Source organism: Telmatherina bonti (assembly GCF_933228915.1).
Source record: "Telmatherina bonti genome assembly, chromosome: 8".
Lineage (NCBI taxonomy): Eukaryota > Metazoa > Chordata > Actinopteri > Atheriniformes > Telmatherinidae > Telmatherina > Telmatherina bonti.
The window spans coordinates 30,067,631-30,089,430 of record NC_136626.1 but is presented as its reverse complement, the minus strand read 5'-3'; the positions used below and the strand labels follow the sequence as shown (position 1 = coordinate 30,089,430).

The 21,800-nt window shown below is 38.1% G+C and overlaps 4 protein-coding genes across 4 annotated transcripts; 2 read left to right on the top strand and 2 right to left on the bottom strand.

Annotated features, from left to right (window-relative positions):
* Positions 1-643: 643 nt before the first annotated feature.
* rpp21 (ribonuclease P subunit p21) lies at positions 644-3,084 on the top strand. Its single transcript, XM_079244467.1, has 5 exons — positions 644-780; positions 873-973; positions 2,285-2,367; positions 2,488-2,625; positions 2,723-3,084. The coding sequence occupies exons 1-5, from the start codon at positions 724-726 to the stop codon at positions 2,818-2,820; spliced, it is 477 nt and encodes a 158-aa protein (XP_079100593.1). The 5' UTR covers positions 644-723; the 3' UTR covers positions 2,821-3,084.
* An 81-nt stretch (positions 3,085-3,165) lies between these two features.
* Positions 3,166-4,172, bottom strand: aqp12 (aquaporin 12; the record flags this gene model as incomplete). The annotated part of the gene is made up of 3 exons (XM_079244887.1): positions 3,166-3,293; positions 3,367-3,483; positions 3,578-4,172. 3 exons carry the CDS (start codon positions 4,170-4,172, stop codon positions 3,166-3,168), a joined length of 840 nt encoding a protein of 279 aa, XP_079101013.1.
* A 3,151-nt stretch (positions 4,173-7,323) lies between these two features.
* LOC306759726 (nucleotide sugar transporter SLC35D2-like) lies at positions 7,324-12,856 on the top strand. Its single transcript, XM_079245448.1, has 12 exons — positions 7,324-7,493; positions 7,757-7,790; positions 7,886-7,972; positions 8,161-8,228; positions 8,332-8,403; positions 8,535-8,603; positions 8,838-8,940; positions 9,507-9,599; positions 10,168-10,235; positions 10,435-10,513; positions 10,590-10,672; positions 11,761-12,856. The coding sequence occupies exons 1-12, from the start codon at positions 7,384-7,386 to the stop codon at positions 11,864-11,866; spliced, it is 972 nt and encodes a 323-aa protein (XP_079101574.1). The 5' UTR covers positions 7,324-7,383; the 3' UTR covers positions 11,867-12,856.
* A 2,757-nt stretch (positions 12,857-15,613) lies between these two features.
* On the bottom strand, positions 15,614-21,800 carry LOC306759422 (transmembrane protein 205). The gene is made up of 4 exons (XM_079245072.1): positions 21,717-21,800; positions 20,865-21,084; positions 19,049-19,212; positions 15,614-18,962 (listed from the first exon to the last, which is right to left on the bottom strand). The coding sequence occupies exons 2-4, from the start codon at positions 20,962-20,964 to the stop codon at positions 18,660-18,662; spliced, it is 567 nt and encodes a 188-aa protein (XP_079101198.1). The 5' UTR covers positions 20,965-21,084; positions 21,717-21,800; the 3' UTR covers positions 15,614-18,659.

Here is a 21,800-nt window from a genome sequence, read left to right as displayed (position 1 = left end):
CATGAATGAAAATCTTAGAAGTATAAATTCTAATTTTATGACATCAAATAGGTCTTCAGTGCTGTTTTTTTTTTTTTTTTTTTTAAGTTTTCAATTTCTTCTTAATTGAGTCAGATGATGCTTTGCTTTCAGCAGTCACTAATCTTAGCTTTTCCAGATGTACTTAGACAAGGCAAGTTTATTATAGCAGATTTTATGTACGAGACAATTCAAAGTGCTTTACATAAAACTTTAAGGCATTACAGCAAGTTGCAGAGAGCATTAAAACAATTAAAGAAAAAGATAGATTAAATATAAAGAGAGGGAGGAAAAAAACTTAGAATAAAATTTACATGATTAGAAATGAACAATTAATTGGATGAAAGGTGGCAAATAAAAAAAGTTTTTAACCTTTATTTAAAACAGCAGAAAGTTTCAGATGAGTTTACTGTCCTGGACTTGCAGCCTTTCTTTTTTCACGTGTCAGTATGAGCTTTTAGTCTTCTTCGCATATGATTAGTCACATTGCATGCCCATCAAAATTAGGCCCCGCCCCTGTAGGCAGCAATTGGGTGCGGATTCGGTTCTCGCCAACAGAGTCGGCTACAAAGAAGCAATTGTCGGGAACGGTTCGTTTGCGAATAGTCCATCACTGTTTCATTCAGGCAAAGCTAAGGTTGCTACTGTCGAATCTTAAAGTACAATTGGTTGTAACAAGTTTGTGTTTTGCACCCTATTTGCGAGATGGCAGTTCACTTGAAAGACAAAGAAGCCTACCAAAGACTGAACTATCTTTACCAGGTTGGGATTGGTTTAAAGTTAGCCATCTTCAGCACACAAATGGCTGATATGCTAGTCGTTCTGCTAACCGCTTGGTCTGATCCTCTCCACAGGCTGCACATTGTGTTTTATCTCAGCAGCCAGAAAACGTGGAGTTGGCTCGGTTTTACTGTTTCACACAGAAGACAATTGCAAGACGTTTGGTTCTCAGACAGTAAGTAGTCAATACAGTACAGAAAACTGCTGGGGATCTGGTTTATTTTAACTGGTTTATTGACAATCTTCTATCTTCGTAATGCAAAGTTTTACTATATGGCTTTAGTTTTCTTAACCAAAGTAAGGTTTAAATAATAAGGCTGTCAACAAATGACCATGTTGTAATTTAGTGTTATTTTTTGTCATTATAAGCTAATTATTTGTATTTATTCATGCAGTGAAACTCGTCTTTAAAATTTCATCAATTATGACCACAAACTAAACCATGAAGAGAAAACCATATCTCATTTAACTAAACTTATGATGTATAATTATTTAGACTGTATGCATAAGGGAAAATATGACTTGACTGTGAGTAGATACCTTTTATTTAAAGAGGTGTATTTTTATTAGTCGGTTTCATAGAAAAAGATCTAAGTAAAACTATTTAAAATCATACATATAGATTTTAAATAAATGCAGTTCTCTATGGATGATTCAGTCGCTGTGATGTGACCACGAAACAGTCGACTGACTACAAATGGTCAGCTTGGTTGCAGAGACCACATGCAAAGAAAGAAGTACAAAGAAACCATGAATAACTCTAGAAAGATCAATCATGAATCTATTAATAATCTGTTGTCTATTAAAGCCAACGTACCTAGACTATTCAAGGTGTCATTGAACCAGAAATGTGTCCAAACTCAAACAGACTGAAACACAACTGAATATGTTTTGACGTTGAAGCGTTAGGATATATTTCTCCAAATTTCTGGGTAACAAGCGGTTGTTGATGGACCACATGGATGAGTCAGCAGTGAGAACACACACAGATCAGATCACCGCTTCTCATCAGACCTCAAACAATGTGGAAGAGTAGTAATGATATGTCCTGCTGCCATGCAACATTTGCATCTTTTTACTGTTTACACATGGTGTGGCATGAGATGTGCATGATTATTTGGAAGGTATAGAGTTATCTTTTTTTTGTTGTTGTTGCTTTTTTCTGACTAAGAAAAAAAAAACCACTCAGACCAAATGCTCAAGAGATGGCAGAATTAGTCATCTTTTCTTCTTTTTTTTTCTTCTGAATCTTGCATGCAGGAGTTTGTTGCTGCCATTTCAGTAAAATTATATACCAAAAAGGCAAAGAAATGACAGACTGCAGATGCGGGGGTTGTGGAAGAAAAAAAAATATCTTGGGGATTGAGTTCAAAACTGTCATTTTAATTATTCCATTACAACTCACTCAGGCCTGAGGCTTACAGATGGGATTGAAAAGATTTTTTTAACAGAGATTCTAACACAATAATTCTGTATTTTATTGCAGAGATCCATCAGTTAAGAGAACAATATGTAAAAAGTGCTGCTCACTGCTCATTCCTGGTGTAACTGCAACAACAAGACAACGAAGTGAGTCACTTGGTCATTTCCACTTAACATGCATGTCATACTGAACATTGCCCAGCTGTCACATGCATATATTTCAGAGATCAGTGATATTTGACAACTTTTCTGTCTGGATCTCTAAAGGAAAACATGGCAAGACTCGCTTCACTGTGTTGAGGTGTCTGAGCTGTGGTCAGACCAAAAGGCTGCTGAATAATCCAGATTACTGTCTGTGGGTGGATCAGCCCGAAGCCCAGCTGGAGCAGCAGCATAAGCAGCCAGGTGATGTGGCAAACATTAAAAGATGAGCACCATTACCACAGTACAGGTCCCATAATTGCTATAACATGGTACCGACTGTGTTCTTTCGCTCATGCAGACCCAGGTTCGACTAAAAGGCAGTCAAAAATCACAGAGAAAGAAGAGTCGTCACAGTTTTCGAAACCTCACGCCGCTCAGAGATCAGCCAGCACCTAACGCCAGATCTTTGCTCCAGTTTTGGAAAATGCAGCTTATTACAGTATTCTTACTAGTTCCTATAAAACGAGTTCATTTTATTTTTATATTTGAATTTCAAATTAGTATTCTGCTTTTCATTAATCTAATAAGATTGCTGAAAATAACTTGTATAAGTGATGTTGAACACACTGGAAATTAATTTGATCCAAAGAGACTTTTTTTAAATTTAAGATATTAAACAACTTGGGATTTGTTGTTGTTGTTTTTCACTTTTCCTGTCAGGCTTCCTCTTTTGAATAAACATCACTCATTTGCTTTCTTTTGCCTCCATTTTTTTCTCACTTTAGAATAAAAGGCAGCATTTCACATTTTCTTCTTTTCTGCTTTCTCTCCTTTCGGCACCCTGAAGCGGGTCTTCTGGTTGTACAGAAGGTTCTTGGCAAAAATCCTGGGAATGTGACCCATGTACAGGAGAACAGCCAAAGTCATTCCTAGAAAACAAGACAATTCGCTATAACAGCTGGCAGAAAATGAACATATACATGTATTTAAAATGTCACATACCCATGAGCGAGCTCAGCCAGTAAACCACTGCATACTGTATGAAGGTAAATCCAGGGCAGCGGAAGGTGAGGCCATATGCCAGTGATGGATTTATGTATGCTGAGGTGTAGCTTCTGGCTGAAAACAGTTTCATGTTTGTAGCACTTACTAAACATTATTTAATCTTTCTTTTTTTAAAGACATTTAGTGAGTAAGTTAACCAAAGACTTACCTGTATGAGACAAGAATGTGAGGAGGACGGCGATCAGGGGCACCCGGATCAGAGCAGATCTGCGTCGCAGGTTCAAGTGGATGAGATGAAAGATGTGCGCACAGGCACACTCGGTGAAGAAACCGTGTAGCACAGGAACCATCAGGGATGTGCTACACTCACTAGACATCAGGTTTTTGATCATGTGCATGTCTGTTAGCTCCAAGCTCCAGTAAAACGTAGCTGCAAGAAAGGCTGATTGAGCGCCGACAAACTGGGCTCCAACAGCAAGCAGAGTGTGGAGAGTGGTGGCCTCAAGTTGCAGGAACTTCTGCACAACCAGGCTGGGATTCCCTGATGCTTCACCACATATTACACCGTGAGTCAGCAGCACCACGAACAGCATAGTAACTGTCACATCAGGGCCCAAGCCCCCGGCCCACTCACCCACCTCCACTATGGTCTGTACCTCCAGCCAACAAGCCACCAACATAAAAGAGGACGCAAACTCTGAAAGGAAGCTGAACTGTGGCCATCTTTTAAGGAGTGTTCGAACTGAGCCTGCAAAAATCACGACAGCCAGGAAGAACCCAAGGGATGCATTCAGTCCAGACATGGCTCAGGTTATATCTTCTCCGTTTCTTGTTCAGAAACAGAAATTTGATGAGGAGTTGACTCTGTCTGCTTTCTATTTGACAACGTGGCACATGCACAGACACATTTCTTATCAGAGACACGTCAGGTTTTTATCCCACGACCACCTGCCAAAATACACATGAGCCTTTACAAGGTCAGGGCAAAGATCTGGCTTTCGTTTGGTGGATATTTATTAGGGTTTTTTCTTTTTTGTTTGTTTTTTTTTTTAGAATCTTTTTACTCCTTGGAAAAAAATTCAACTTTAAACCTTTTGGCTAACACAAGCCTATTTGCAAAAGATATGGGATGCTATATGAACTACAGTAAATTACAAAAAGTTTAGACTCATGCAGATAATCAAGAATACACTGATTTGCAAACATAACCCAATATTTCTTTCCACAAAAGAACATAAAAAAGTTAAATGTAATAAACATGGAGAAACGTGTCACAACTAATTATGTTAAACAGCAACAGGTCAATAACATAACTGGGTATTAAAAATACTTAAAGCAGCAGAGACACTCAGAAGTAAAGATGGACAGATGTTCTGCACTCTGGAAAAACTATGTCTACAGATTATTATTCTGAAGTTTCAGAATAACCTTCCTCTTTGGGTTGATGCTTAATTAAAGTCAATTGAGGCAATGTGACTTTCATGTTGATTAATGGTAAACAGGTTTCTTTTTGGAAATCATGACCACTGCACCTTTCAGACTGAAAAGGAGAAGGACAACCTGGCTCGCTGTCAGCTTTACACTGGCTTCCAGTCAGTCACAGCACAGATTTTAAAACTGATGGTTTACAAATCGGTTTAGGCCAAGAAAACATCTGTGATATGTTCAGAGACCATAAATCATGCAGAGCTCTTCAATCCAAATACTGAGGTCAACTAGTCCAGACCAGAGTCCAGACTAAACATGGAGAAGCAGCATTTAGCTGCCATACTGCAACTAAGTGGCACGATCTTCCAGTTGAGATGAAACATTTCTTTCTGCACTGTAACTTTTAATTGATTTCATGATGATTTGCTTGTTATTTTTGCTATTTTTGTTGTCTTTTATGCTTCTTAACAGCACATGTAGTGCTTTTAATGTTGTACGTACAGCATTTAGAATTGTCTTGTATATTACAGGTGCTGTACAAATAAATCTGTTAGTGTACGATCTGTATCACACTAGACTAAAAAGACAGAAGGTTGATCCATAGATTCACATTCGTACCTAAACAGACTATAACCACTGGTGCTCACAGGACATAGAGAAGAAGTTTCGAACTTTTGTGTGATACAACAATGAGCATGCGGCTTATTACTTACTAGAAAATATACAGAATTAATGTGATGTCAAGACAATATATAAAATGCAGAGATGAGATTGGGTTTATTCATTCTTGGGCCACTTGCACAAAGAAAATCTCACTCATGAGATTTAAAAGTCTTGACTTTTAAATTAAAAGTAAAATAAAATTAAGTCTTGACGATGTAAACATTCTTAACATAGCTATACTAAAGGTTTTCAGTCATCAGATAGCACATTTGGGCCATGGAATTATAAAATAACAAATCCATCAAGATGTTATGTTATATTTGACTTCATCACATTAATTTGGATGTAATATGTTGTGCTTCCATCTTGTGGTTGACATACTTATGTCACTTTTCATCATGTGTTCTTGTGTTAAATTGCTTTATTTTCCTCTCAAAATAAATAAATAAATAAAAGTAGCTGGCATGCAGTCTGTTTTGTATTTTAGATATTATATAATCAAATACAACATTCAATGAGTCAAATATTTGATTTATTTGGTTAGACATTTATTTTATTTTTCCATTTAAACTCCCACAATCCCATCATATTTATCTGATGCCTATTTACATTAAATTGTAAATAAGTTCTTAATTACACAGACAGCTAATTTAATTATAGATTTATAGTTTAAAGGTTTGTTAAACTTGTTACTTTCATTCATATAAAACCATGTCCACAAAAGGTTCAAGTTTAAATGTAACTATTAATTAGTTTTCTAAATCGTTTGTATCTGGATAAAAGGAGTCACATCAGGTTAAAAAATTAGGAAGTGTTGTTTGAACAATGTTTCCACTAATTTTACCATAGTTATTATTTATTTATTTTTTCTTTATTTGTCTTCCTGTTGACTGATCTTTTGTTGCAGCTCCTTTGTAAAAATTTATTTTAATGTTTACTGTTCTGTGTGCCTCATAAATGTACCTATTGCAGTTAAGTAAGAATACATGGCACAAAGATCTGTACATCTCACCATGTGTTCAATTTATTCTATTCTACAGTCATTTAGCAGACTCTTTCATCCAAAGCAACTTACATATGAGTGAGAACAACACAAGCACAAAATCAAACAGTAGAAGACATCGTAGGAAGGTGCTAGTGGACTGTCCAGTTGGATGCAGGTCCTTCCATGAAGTGCTACAGGCTTTTTTTGTTTGTTTGTTTGTTTTTGTTGTTTATTCCCTTCCTACCCCATAATATCACCTATGTTATAATACAAAGAATAAATACCATAAAGTTTGTTGCAAAGAACTGGGCTAAGTTCTCCAACTTTCCAATAAATATAGCTAAATATATATAATAAATATAAATATAGCTAAATATATATAATAAATTGTTCCGTTTCTATGTGGCCCTGCGATGGACTGGCAAGCAGTCCAGGGTGTACCCTGCCTTTTGCCCAAAAGACTGCTGGGATAGGCTGCAGTATCCCCGCGACCCTGAATTGGATTAAGCGGTTTGGAAAATGAATGAATGAATGATATATGATACATATAAATATTGCTAAATATATATAATAAATATAAATATAGCTAATTAAAAAAAACAAATACGTGTCCAATCAGATGCCACTTTAAATTTACAGCCATCATGCGAATAAATTAACGAACAACTTAAATTGATTGGTTATTTGGTCGTTTATTTTAGTTTTAAATAAATTAGCAGAAGCTAGAAACTGAACCGAGTCATTCTTTCCAGTAGAATCTTTTCAACGCATGAGACGCTCAGACGCGGCGGAAGTTGTGAAACGTCGGAGGCCTCGTGTTACGAGCACGCATGCGTTCCCGAGTTTGGGCAGCCTGTGTTTAAGTGGAAGAACCCGCTGTGGAGAAGTGATGGCAGAGGACGAGCCGACACTCGGAGAGGAATGAGAACTTGTCGGGGATGGCGGATAAACCTTCGCCCCTGTTCGTGAAGCTGTTTGCCGCCGCGTTTTACGGTCTGAGCTCGTTCCTGATCGTCGTGGTGAACAAAAGCGTCCTGACTAACTACAGGTAACGGGGTTGAGCGGCTCCGCCGCGGTTGCTGCCTGGTTAGCTAGCGGAGCCGCTGGGAGTTGTGCTGGCTGGATAGCGGAGCTGCTGCCGTGGAGCTCATTAGCTTAACTTTTGGCTCTCGTGATGATATGAAAAAAACATAGACTATAAAGCTTTTTCTAATTAAACCTTTTTGTTAGTCTTTTAGTGCTTAGTCTGTGTTGGCTAACTATGGGATGCTTTGCTCTTTAAAGCTGTAACACTTAACTCTCCTTTTTCAGGTTCCCCTCATCAATATGTGTGGGAATAGGACAAGTAGGTTGAACATTTTTCTGCTTTTATTCAAACACATGGTTCTTTTAAAATAGGCAGGTAGAAATATACTGATTTTGACTGGTGTGTGTGTCCAGATGTTGGCCACAGTGATTGTGCTGTGGGTGGGCAAGGCTGCGAGGGTGATCACCTTCCCAGATTTTGATGAGAGCATACCTCACAAGGTGAGACAGTAATATTTGTAGGTGAGACTCTCACAGAAAATAAAACTAGTGCTTTTTTTTTCTTTATAAATGAACTTAGTGTCTGACATAATTGTTTCAAACCTAAAATTAATCTTAAGGTTGTGTTTTCTTGGTTAGATAGATATTGGTTGTTTATGTAAGATACTGATGTTATGCTTGCTCTCTAGACATTTCCTCTACCTCTCCTTTTTGTGGGAAATCAAATCACTGGTCTCTTTGGTACCAAAAGGCTTAAGTAAGTTCTCATCCTGCACTAACTTGACATGCATGATGTTGGTTAAAAAAAAAAAAGAAGAAAAAAAAAGTGTAACCATGACTGATATGTCCTTTTCCACTAGTTTGCCAATGTTTACAGTCCTGAGGAGGTTCTCCATCTTGTTCACAATGCTGGCTGAGGGCTTTCTGCTTAAGTAAGATTACATTACAGTTAACCCATTTTCATTGTTAGATCTTCTGTTCAGCTTGACACAAAACCTTTGTCTCTGTACAGTAATTGTGGTTAGCAGACAGATTAAATTTCATTGTCTTTGACTTGTGGCAGAAAGAAATTTTCCAGGCCAGTCCAGCTGACAGTATTTACAATGATCCTTGGGGCGTTTATAGCTGCAAGGTAAGTTCTGCTTTTTCCAGGTGTCCCGAGGTTTTACAAGACCAGAATTACCTTCACTACAAAGGGTGGCTTTGTATTGATATATGTCCATACTTAGTTAACATCATCCTGAGGCCCATTATGCAGATGTTTTACATCTGTAGTAAAATAAACCACTGAAACATAGCTTAACCAGTGCTTAACTCTTAGTGTGCTTATTTCTTATGTAATTTTATCTTTTTTCACCGTATGTAGTGCTGATTTGTCCTTTGACCTGCAAGGCTATGTCTTCATTCTCCTGAATGACATCCTGACTGCAGCCAATGGAGCCTATGTGAAACAAAAATTAGATGCAAAGGTATGTGGCAGCACCATCTGATGAATAGTGGCCATTGTTGGGAAGGAGCTGTGCTTGGCATTGAGTTGATGTTGACTAGAGAACCCAAACTGTTCATCAGCATCTGACTTTAAGGATCTCAGTGTGTACAAAACACATTAGTTGTTAGTGTGACCTCAGATGATTTGACAACATGTCTTTATTTATTTATTTATTTATTTTACTTCTTATTTTGCACCTGTTGAAATGTCTTGGAGCTTTTTTTTTTACATCACATAAGCAGACTACTCAGCTCTCAAATTACAGCAGAGGCCAGAGCAAGATCCAGATTTAGTCTGTGATATCTGAAGAGCACTGTCTGCTATGCTGAGAGATGTGAAAGAGTAACTGAGTAGATGATGTAGCAATGTGAAACACAGCCAGATGAATGCATACTAGAGGTTTTTGGACAGTGCAGTTGCTTCACCATGCATGTGCGCTTGTTAGTGAGGAATGTGGAGAAAAACTTGTGAATAACTCACTGTGCTGGCTTTACTGATTTTATGCTCTTGTTGCTCAATTCCCATCTGTTTTCCTCCTTCCTGCAGGAGTTAGGGAAATATGGATTATTGTACTACAATGCTTTGTTTATGATCATTCCCACTCTGCTCCTGGCTCATGTGACTGGAGATATACAGAAGGTGAGCAGTTTGACTCTCCTGTTATCTTTTAATTGTCTTCAATGCCTATTCTTTGTTAAAAGTTTAGTATAGTGAGTCTGTGTCGCTGCTCAGCCGTTGAAAGGTTAAATCCCAAAATAAAATGTGCTCACATATGTGTAAGCATGGGTGTGTGGAGTATGTATGAGCTGTCTTTGGTCAGTGTTGGCAGAAACCTTCTGGCTTGCCCAGCTGGGGCCCAGTAGCCTGAAAAGCACAAAGATGCTATTATGCACTTAGCAGAGTCATTACAGCAGCGTCTACATCTTCCCTTGACTCAATAATCACAGTAGAGACGCAGACTAAAACCTTCTAAACAGTCATGGAAACTTGGTCTTGGATTTGTGACTTTGTAAGAGTTAGTTGTGCTGCTGGGCGTGTCAACATGTCCATTGCTGCAAAGGTGACTCATTGCAACTCAGTTTCTTCCACTGAAATTTATATGCAGTGACTAAACTCTGTTGTTGAACAACCCCCCCCCCAACTAAAAGTTATTTTAAAAAAACTACCTTTTTATATCTATGTATCTAATACTGTGTTTCTGTTCCAGGCTGCTGAGTTTGACGGCTGGTCTGACGCAATCTTCCTCTCCCAGTTCATCCTCTCCTGTGTCATGGGGTAAGATAAGATCCACAACTGGATCGTGCCAAATTTCTGTGGTTTATATCAGAAATCCAATATAGTTCCTTCTCCTCCGTCTGAGTGTGTATCTCACAGTGATGGGTTGTCTGCAGTGTTGCATTAATATTGTGAAATCTGATTCCATTCCAGGACATGAACTATGTGGAAACTGATCTCTTTTTATTTTCATTTTCAGGTTTGTCCTGATGTATTCCACAGTACTCTGTACACAGTACAACTCCGCGTTAACAACTACTATTGTGGGGTGCATCAAGGTAAGCTGCACAGTGACATAACAGAAACACAATCATGAAAACTCTTAGCCTCATTTGTGTCTTCTCTGTGTTGCAGAATGTCCTGGTGACATACATCGGGATGGTATTCAGTGGGGATTACATTTTCTCATGGACTAACTTCTTAGGTTTGAACATCAGGTATGAAAGTGAAAGTTTGTTTGGTATTGAGGGCCGAGCATCTGAGATGCTACAATATTCCACATTACCATGTAATGATCCAGCTGGGCCACTGTTTGCCCAATTCACCACATTGATGGCGACTGATGTACTTTAACTGCTGGATGGATGTCCTTATAATCAGATTTGTTTCAGAATCTCCAAGCAAAACTTTTTAAAATTCAAGCAAAAAACAATTATTAAAACCAAAACCTAAGTAAAATAAATGATCTCAAAATCAAAAATTATTAATCATCATGAAAACTATTAGGCTTTTATTTGGTTAAATTGAGTAGTTTTGTTTGTAGTTTCCTTTTCCTCTTTCTCTCTTGTCGTTATTTTGTTGCGCTTCACAACTTTGGTCCAAAACTCAACAGCCAATCGGAATGTGCCCCTAAAAGAGCCCGCCCATGAAAGGTTTGTGTCAGAAATTAAATCAAACAATCGTGATCCCAAAACAAAAGACTGTGAGATCTCCAAGACTTTGCTTGGAGATTCTGAAACAAATCTGATTCCATACTTGTAAGACATCACCTCATGTGGAAAAGCGGGTCAAAGTTTTAATTTGTCCACTGCCTCAGTATTTCCTTTTTGTTGTCCGTTTCCTGACATTTACGATCCTCAGAGCCTCCCTCTTGTGCCACCATGAGGTTGACATTTAAGCAGATCAAAAATACCCCTCAATATATAAGTTTTAGAGGCTGAATGACAGAAAATTAACTTAATGAGTATCTTGAAAAACTCTGTTTTAACTCATTTTCTGCCCCTTTTTTTTTAGTGGAAAAGAAATGAACAGCAAGCTAGTGTTGCATTTAATATAATAAAATTGGAACATTCTCACACTGTTGAAAATGTACTTATTGTATATTATCTGCAAGGAATAAATACAGTAATTGATCATCTGAAGGCAACTTCAGAGTTGTTAGTTTTCAGGCATAATTAAGCTGAATGTCCCCCGCTATGTTTAACTTGCTTTCTAGTGCAGGCCTCTGCTTGATCCTTATTGTGGAAAATTTAAAGAGTATGTAAGAAAAACAAATCAATATCCCTTTGTGGCTGTGTCGTTTCAGTATCGCTGGCAGCCTGGTGTATTCATACATCACTCTGACAGAGGAGCAGTCCAACAAAGCCAGTGACAACAACAAGCTGGACATGAAGGGGAAGGTGGTTGTGTGACACTGGATTTTATTGTTTTTATACTGATGAACAAGAAGAACTCTACGTTTTTAGTATTTTAGCAGCAGCTTTGCAGTATTGGTGGGAACAATTTTCCAGAAAATTTCCACGGAAATGGAGCCATGATGTCCCCACGCCTCTCCTGCTGCTGCCATGGTTACAACATCCTCCAAAGGGATTTGAGGCTGATATACCTTTTACTTATAGATGCTGTTTTATTTTTAAATATTTTTATTTTGATACTGTATTTGTGTGTTTTCAGATCAATGGAAGTGGAACCAACCAATAATATTTATAAAGATTTATTAGTATGTAGCTGAATATTGTTACATAATGTTTAAGAGTCAAACAGCTGATTTCATCAGCTCTTCCAAGGCACCAGAGATATTAAATAATGGTTATTTTGAAGACAGTGCAAGTTTTTGTTGCCTTGTTTGTTTTGCTGTTTACAAGGAATGTGAGTTTTAATGTCCTCTGAGTGCAGTGAGATGCACTGATATTTAGTCACGTTCAGTCTTTAGCCCTGCACTTTTGTGCAGATGCTGTTGTAAGTTTGCTACAGACAGTGATCAAGCCTCATTCTCCTAACAACCAAAGTGGATGGGCACTGGTTTCAGTTACTGGTAGAGATTGTGGCTTTAAAAATTCCTGCATCCTTGTTTTTTAGATGGTTTAAAATGGTTTACATTTTACTTCCTCAGTATTATAATTATTGAACTCTAAGGCTGTAAAATTGGTTATTTTTATGTTGAATGAACAAGTAATTATTTGTTTGTATGGTGGAATTCACCATGAGTTTTTATTTTTTTTATCTCCCCACAATGTTTGCATATTTTTATCAGGTAGCAGCTGCAAAGCAACAGAAACAAATTCTCACCTACAAGACTAATGTATTAACTTGGTTATTTAAACAAATTATAACCAGATAGGGATGCTGACTTTTCTACGTTTCTATTTGCTCAGTTTTCTATTTATTTATTCTTTTTAATGTTTTTCAGGTGGAGTTGTCCATGTATCATCTCAAATAAGTCATTTGTAACAAAGAAAAAAATGTATTTTTACATTAAAAAGAACCTTCTCTGTTTGGTCGTTTTGCAATTTAATTTTGGTTTCAAGAATGTTTATGGGTGTATACTCAGGGTGGGAAAATCAAGAATCGGGGTTTTTTTGCTTCACAATTTAAAAAAAATTTTTTGTTTAAAACTTTTTTTTTTCAAATGTAATTAATTCATTATAAAGTTTTTGTCATTTTATTTTTATTGATCTTTTTACTGTTCATCTTAGGCATTATCGCAGCAGAATGATGGTCTAGCCAATGTGTTGTTTTTCCTAATTAAAATCAAGAAAAATGACTAGCAAAAAAAAAAGTTTTAGATATATTTTTTTGTTTTTAATCTACAAAATCAGCAATATCGAAGAAGTGTGAGAATCGCAGTTTAAATCTAATCAGCACCCAAAAAATCCGAATCCAATCGAGACAAACGCACATCATCACAGCCCTAGTGTATACAGGTACATCAGAAAAATAGAATATCATGAAAAGGTCTTTCTCTTTTTTGTTGTGCTACTTGTGTCTAAGTGAACCCATACATAAATTCATGACAGAGTGAAATATTTCAAGCCCTTATTTCTTGAAATTGTATTAGTTTTGGGTCACAGATAAGACTAAATTTAGGGTAAATGTCAACATAGGAAAGTCATGGTGTCAGACCTTAGTCTGCTAATTACCTGGAAACACCTGCAAGGTTCCCTGGGCTTTAAATATTCTATCTGGACTATTATGCTACTTAATGATGGTAAAAACTCCTGACTGGACAGATGTCCAGAAGACAGTCTCTGACACATCACAAGGGTAAAGCCTGCTGGTTAAATAAGCTGGCTGCTCAGAGTGTTGCATGTAAACATGTTCGTAGAAAGTTGAGTGGTAGGAAAATGGATAACTGCAGCCTTGAGAAGGTTTTCATTCAAGAATTTGGGAGAGCTTTGCAAGGAGAAGACTGATGCTTTTGGAACATCAAAGTCCCGCAATCTGGAGGAAGACTGGAGAGGAGAGGTTGCTTGAAGTCCAGTGACATTTCCACAGTCAGTGAGGATTTAGGTTGCCATGTCATCTGCTGGTGTTGGTCGACTGTGTTTTCTGACATCTACATTTAGGAAATTTTGGAGATCCTTATATGTCCTTCTGCTGGTAAGCTTTGTGGAGACTTTATTTTCCAGTAGGATGTGGCACCTGCCCACACTGCCAAATATACCAAAAAGCTGCTTCAGAGGCCAGATTGGCCAGCAAACTCATCTGAAAACAATAGGAAATCTCTGAGGTATTGTCAAGAGGAAAATTAATCAGCAGACCCAACTATGCAGATGACCTGAAGGCAGCTATCCAAGCAACCTGCCTTCCATTACACCAGAGCAATGCCACAGGCTGACCACCTATATACGCTGCACTGATGCAGAAATCATGCAAGAGGCCCAACCAGGTACAGTATGTATGTTCAGTATGCTTCAGTACACATTTCTGTTTAAAGTATCCTTTTTTAAAACTGATCTTGTGCAATATTGTACTTTTCTGAGACACTAAACTGAGTATTTACTATCTTTCAGCCATAATCACCCCAGTTTCAAGAAATAAAGCCTTGAAATGTTTTAAGGTCATGAATCTTTGACAAATGGCTTTCATTTTCTGAAATGAGCTGCAGTATTGACTTCTTCGTGATCACATACATGTACACATGTGTACTGTGTGTTGTACATTCTTTGATGCTCATGAATGCATCATGTCTTGTTTTTTTTTTGTTTTTTTTTTTATGTTCAGCTGAATAAAAACATCAGGGTAACAGAGTAATACTTGCTATTCATTTTTATTCCTGATTAAATGTAGGAATAGTTGTGTTGCATGTTTTGTTATATGTATGATTTTCCCCACCTTGTTTGTGCTCATATGCTTGACAAACAGCAGCTGTTATGCTGATATTGCCACTAGATGAGGCTAAAACACAAAGTTAGTCTTGTTTAATGTGCAAACTTAAGTTTAACCATATAAACTGATGCTGATCTGTGACAGAGTTTTGGTTAAAACCTGGACTAAACAAAACATTTGAATTAAAGATAAATGAATGCCAATCATTTTGTCTTATTCCTGTGTATAAAACTGAGACCAATATCCTGGTATTAATGGTAAACCCTGACAGAAGATGCACATTATTTCCCACTGGTGCCTTGCCATGCCTTTGTGGTGTGGAACCAGGAAAGTGATCCAAATGGGCTATGCCTCTTGAAATATAATATACCCGAGTGGGTCGCCAGCCTGGATCCTCGATCCTGCAGCTTTTACGTTTTCCTGCTGCAACACACCCAACTTAAATCAGTGGATGGTTCACATGCTTGAGCAGAACTTGACACGATGTTGACACATCTGTTTAACTTAAATAAGGTTTGCAGACGAACATCCAAAAGCTGCAGGATAGTAACCCTTGATGTGTACAAGTACTTTATGGTAAAACTTGCATGATCACTACCATTTCAATCAGGGCTCGAGGGCCGTTGTCCTTCAAGTATTGGATTTTTTTTTTTTACCTACTGTAGCACACCCGTTTCTAATATCTGCAAAATACTGGCCCTCGAGGACCAGGCTCGGAGATCTAAATTGAATGAAAGTAGCTGTAATGAAGCACAAAAGTGATATAAAAATTTATTTTAATGCAAAAACAGAAGTAAATCACATTTAATACAAACTCAAAGCACGGCAGCTTGTCCCGCTTTTAACATGGTTGATCTTTAGGTACATTGTATTAAACAATCCCCTCAATATAAACCCCCATAATTGTTCTTCAAGAAGCCGATACATCTACAAGATCATTTAAAACGTTTGCCACTTTAACTCACATACATTCTGTAAACTGGCAGAGCTTACAGGCAGCAATGAGCTACTAGCTGTACAACAGAAGAAAAAAAATGTTGCATTGTTTTTGCAATTAATAAGATACATTTAAATAATATTAGAAGAGGGGAGAAAGCACCTTGACCAGCACAGTCTGTCAAGACAAATGATAAAGCATTTGTAAGACCTCAGCTTCTTTTACCTCAACTCATAGATCAAAATGTGTGTCAAAATAAAACTAGCTAAAAAAAAAAAAAAAAAAAAGCACACGGATACAAAAAGGAGTTCCTGTCACAGCAGATCAGTATCATTTCAATATACAGAGAGAAAAGAAAGATGACTTGGCACAGATTGTCTGCGTGACACAAAGCATTTCAAGCAATATTCAACCAAGTATGCACAGTTTGAGTCTGAAAACTCCACTGCTCAGAGCCAGACACTGCTGAGACAACAGGTTAGAAACAATTCAGCTCCCGTTCACGTCCTCATTACATATCCCCACAGCCAGATTACAACAAATGCAAACGCATGCAAGTACATTCATAAGGTTGTACGTAAAACAAAACAAGCTTAAGAAATTCCAGACAGAAGATCAGGTATCTTTAAAATCCTTCACAAATACATACAAACACGATTTCCCTTAGAACATAAAAAAAATGTAGATATTCCTCGGATGTTAAGTGGCTAAAATTCATTCATGTTTTCAAACAGACCATTCTTCCTCCTAAACTTAGTATTGTACAGTCTCCTCTTCAATGTACAGTGTTGTATAAAGCTGCAGCACAGACACAGACAACAATAAATTAAGATAGAAAAATGTGTGTACTGTTACAGTTACTGATAGGAGTAAGTGCTGCTTAAGCCAGTGATGCTGCCAAGTCCTCCGTGACATTCTGCTTTTGTTACAGACATTTAGTCCAGACAGACCAACACAGGTCAGCAACAGAAGTGTCAAACACCCTATTAATACTTTCAGCAACAATGCATCATCTACTGGATTTGCTTTATTGTTTATTGTATTGGGGGCGCTGGGGGGGGGGGGGGGTACATTTCAACCTGGCTCTGACAAACCAGATTTTACGGTTAACATGAACTATCAGTTGTTTTAATAGAAAAAACCATCAACAAATGAAGTGCAACAACAATAATAGAAGCAGCTGCCTGTCTGGCTCTGTCTAAGACAGAAAACTTTCAATCCTAATGTGTTTGAGGGGGGGTGGGGGTGACCAAAGTCAGTCCTCAAAGCCTGCAGGTTTCCAACGTATTCCTGCTACAGAACACCTGACTCAAATAAATCTATCAGCCTATGAACACAATGAGTCATTCATTAGAGTCAGGTGTGTTTGAGCAGAGATACATCCAAAACCTGCAGGATTGTGAACCTTGAGGACCGGATCCGGACACCCCTAGATCGGATGGACTTGTAATTATTCAGTCAGAGCACAAAACCAGACAAAGAATTTCTTAAAACCGCTACCTTTTCTCATGGACAAGATGAAGACTGGTTTTGTTTGCAGTCTTCCTGTGTTGAGCAGCTTGTGGTTATTGCTGCCGTACACAACGTATCCTACACTGCCACCTGCTGACATCATACAGCACAACCAGTCTGAAGCTAATTTCACACAGCCGATGGAGTCCTCTTAATGTTCTTCAGAGGTTCAGAATTGGTGGCAAGGCAAACACATGCCTGCAACACTGGCTCAGAAGTTTTCCACCCAGGCTCCTGGTAAATATGTCTAGATCAGAGGGTGAGACGATACATAATGGAGTGGTTATGTGTATACTGCAGATGTCCTTTCTGCTGGCCTGTATGCTACTTTCCACTTACTCTGCACTCTTGTGGAAAACAAATCATGCAGTATTAATATAAAGAAATAAAAAAAAAAAAAAGAAGCTTCATCTGATATTCATTGTGATTTCTGCATCATATTCTTCCCACCTGGGTGCTCTAAGCAGCAGTCTAATGAAAATCTGCAGTGCTAGTGTTGATATCCATCTGTGTCATTTCAAAAGCTGGCTTCAAATTTCCTTTACATTTGCACTGAAACCCAGCAAATGTCTTCTTCAATGGCACACTGAACAACAGATACAAAGAGGCGCTCTTCTAGTCGGACAGCTTTGGCAACTAGACCAACCTGCTGTGTGACAACTAAAGTTTTCCTCGCTGCTCTTTTACTGATCAATCCCATGAAGTACTTCCCAAACACCAACAAATGTGAATCTCGACACAATGCAATTCTAATGCAGACAACCTCAAAGCATTGCTTGAACTGTGCTTGAACACTTCTTTTTTCATTCCAGGAGAGCTAAAGATAGTACAACCTTTCACCGTGAACCAGAAAACACACACACAGGTGCTGCCCTTAAGGTAACAATATAAGCTAGACAAACCTGTGACACAACAATGTGAGCAAAATATTAACACCCCACCCAAAGGAGGAGGAAGCAGGAGTAAACAGCACAGGAACCTTTATGTCGCATTCTCATATTAATCAAAGGACTGAACTGAATCCTACTTTCTCACTTCAAACCCAAATTTTTAAAAACACACAAAAATAGAAAATATTTTACCTATTTCAGTTTACTGAATGGTACCACATGATAATGTTAAAGAGAAATATCAAGGAAGCCACAGACTCCATTCACTCTAGGTGAAAGGTCACTCATTCATCTCTGTTCAAACCTCGAGGAAGACATGAGGCAGAACGGTTTCTGAATGAAGCTGTATCCTGTCATTACTTCCAAAGTCTTACCTCACCTTTCACCCCACACTCCAATGACACATGTAGACAGAAAAGACATTAACTAAATATAAATCACCTCTTCCATTGAAAAGAGAAGGAGTTTCTGGATGTGGGCAGGATTAATGTGGGATTGTTTCAAACAATGTATCAGTCCAGGTGTTGTGTATCAGTGTTAAAGTGTTCCCAGGTTTTCAGCCATATAACAGAGACTGTAGAAGTTGCAGCCTATGCAGCAGAGGTTACACAGAGAAGACAGCAGTCTGTACAACCAGAGCCGGCTGCAGAGGTGTCTGTATTTCACATCTGTCTCGCACAGCTTGGCATAAGCCTCTCGGTTAGATGACTGTCCGATATCCTGGCCCAGTCCGCACGTCTGCTCAATAAGGTGCATGTCTGCCATGATCTCTGATGTCATTTGACCAAACCACTGAGCGTTGACAGCTGCAACTGTCACCGACACAAAGAAGATGAAGATCTGGTGGTGAAAGAATAGGTAAAGATTTAGTTAAAGTGAGGAAAATGGGAATTGTGTCATTTTATGGTCAAGAACCAAAGATGTACCTGAAAGGCTTCTCTATCATCCAGCATGTCTTTAGGATGATACACAGCATAGATGGTGAGGTTAAAGAAGGCACAAGCAGACCCCAAGTGGAGGTAGAAAGGAACAAGGCGACTCTGAATGAATCCATATGTGTGTCTGTTGAGATGGTTGTCCATCACAAAGCCTGTGTAGAAACAAAAAAAACACATGACTGCCAGAGACACTTTTTTTCATTTCTATTTAATGTGATCATTCATTTGGCATGTACTAGCAATGAGTACATATAAAGACACTCCTAAAACAATATGATAAATCTCAGCAGTTTTTCCCACTCCTTGGCTTTAAACAGAGCTTTACAAGTGAAGTTTTTATAAGCGCAGCCACTGTGGCATACCATGAGACTGATATAGGGTTTGAACAACAGACCTTTTTTTTTTTTTTTTTTTTTTTTTTTTTATGAATTGAAAACACACATTTGATATGAAAATGCTGAGAAAAACTTTGAACCAGACATGTAGATTTATATATTTCCTGTCCACAGAGACTCCCAGTGGACACTCCATGACTGAGGTCAGTCAGGATCACAGATACATTCATTCTAAATCTGTGGCATGTCAGAACAAAGACAAGCCTATTTAAGCCTTCTTGTCTTTCAGAAGTTTAACTTCACTGTTGACTTTTTGTCAGATTCTCTCAAAATGATTTAATTTCCATCCACTATTTCAAGAAGTCTCCCTTAAACATTTCTTATTTAGACTTATAAATTTTGACAGAGCTTGAGAAAGCAATGGATGCTTCTTTAGAGGATCCTGCTATTACTGAGCTTCATGATCTCTTGGTTATAAAGTTTTGAGAAGCTTTTAATCCATCCATTAGCACGTTCCAGCCTTTCAGTTTTCCTTAAATTGTTCAGGAGAGCAAGAAGTCAGTGTGAAATTAAGACTTAAAATAACTCGCTGATTCTAACTGATGTTAATGTCATTTTACCAAACAGAAGCTTTTGGCAAATTTAGTCTGACAGACACAAAGAGATGCTCTTCTAGTCTCTTGTGCCCTTAAACAGTTTGATAGCACCAAAACAGTTTATGGGCACAATCAATTTGATTGCTGCAACTGTCTCCTCATTAATCTGACCGCAGCTTAAATCTCACACCATATAATCACACTTGTGCTTTTCCAAAATAGTTTGCACTGGACATGTACTACATGTATGATACATATAACATATGAATACACACAATTACTGACTGTAACAGGCTCCAATGTTGCATCAACTTCTTTCATACGGTGTGTAGCACAGAGTTAACAGTAGAGACAATGTCACAAGGTTGAGAGTCACAAGATAACTTTAGTTTTTCCCTTTTTGTTTAAACCTGATAATGATGCTTGTTACGGTTATTGCAATGAAACCACCCAGCACCTGTATTTAGTATATAAAAGAACCGGAAGTAATACACATACTGTCATGCTAAGTAGCTTAAAAAAGGTTTTAATGGTAGTGATCTAAATGCATCTAAACTTCTGACTTTTTACCTGCAGTTTTAAATGCAGATATAGTACAGATAAGCATTGGAATGGCATGACACTTCAAACAAGGAATGTACACACCCTGATTCTCACAATGTGTGTGTGTGTGTGTGTGTGTGCCCTTGCATTTTCAAGAGCTGACACAAAATGTATTCCTACAAAAGTTGTGGTCAAACATGATCCAAGAAAAAAAAAAAAGTAATGGGATAGATCTAACAGCACATACATTACAGTAAATCCATGTCAAATACTCTTAAAAATTAAATCACTCTGTGGATTTAGATAGGTATATACGTGTGTGTTACTTACTTGAAATGAAGGTGACCCAAATTTGCATTCCCCAGTAGGTTGAGAGCATCAGCAGCTGCAGCAGCTTCACAGTGAACGTGGGCTCCTGGTCCGTAGACATGCTTCTCCTAAATCTTCTTTCCTCTGCAGACTGGACACCTCTGTAGCTGACAGGGTAGCACCAGGACAATCCCTTCACACAGCTGGTCTTGTTGTTATGGGTGGTGCTATTCCAAAGTCTCTGTAAATGTACAAATCATTAAATTAAAAAATAAAGCTGTGACTATATTAGGAAAACCAGAACTTTCCCACCCCAAGTAACTGATAAACAAACCTCAGTTTTGTTTTTTTAGATAAGCACAGGCTTGTGTGTTTTAAGGAATAGGTCATTTAACCTCAAATTAATTAAGCAACATGTTTGTTCGTGATTTACTCCTTAAAGGTTTGGAAACTTCCGCTTTGATGTCAAGATGTCTGGCGCTGCTGTCCCGACCTTACCCGGAGTAGAGCTGCTTCAGCCCGGCAGGAAAACACGACAAACACGGAAATAAAGTTTCAAAATGGCAAAGTTCAAAACAAGCAGAAGAGCCGAATTATTTCACTCCAGTCAAAACCCTCGGTTAGTTAGCAATAAAGGAGTTAAGTGGCCACGACAACTCTTCAAAGTCACCTTTGCAATAATGCGGTATTTTGCGGACTAGTCAAGCATGACTGCCGGGCAGAGCTACACTGACTAGCGGCTAACAGCTGGTTAGAACCGGCCGTGTGCCTCCAAGGTAGCTTTAACTTTAAACCATTTTATATAACTGAAGCCGTCGTACTAAGTGATTTCAAGAGAAAACATAATTAAATGATAAACTAAGTGCATCTTACCTGCGTTTCCTCAAATCTCCGAGCAGCCTTTCGCAGGAACTTCAGCTCCAACTGTGAACTTTTAACCGGCTACCCGACTAACTC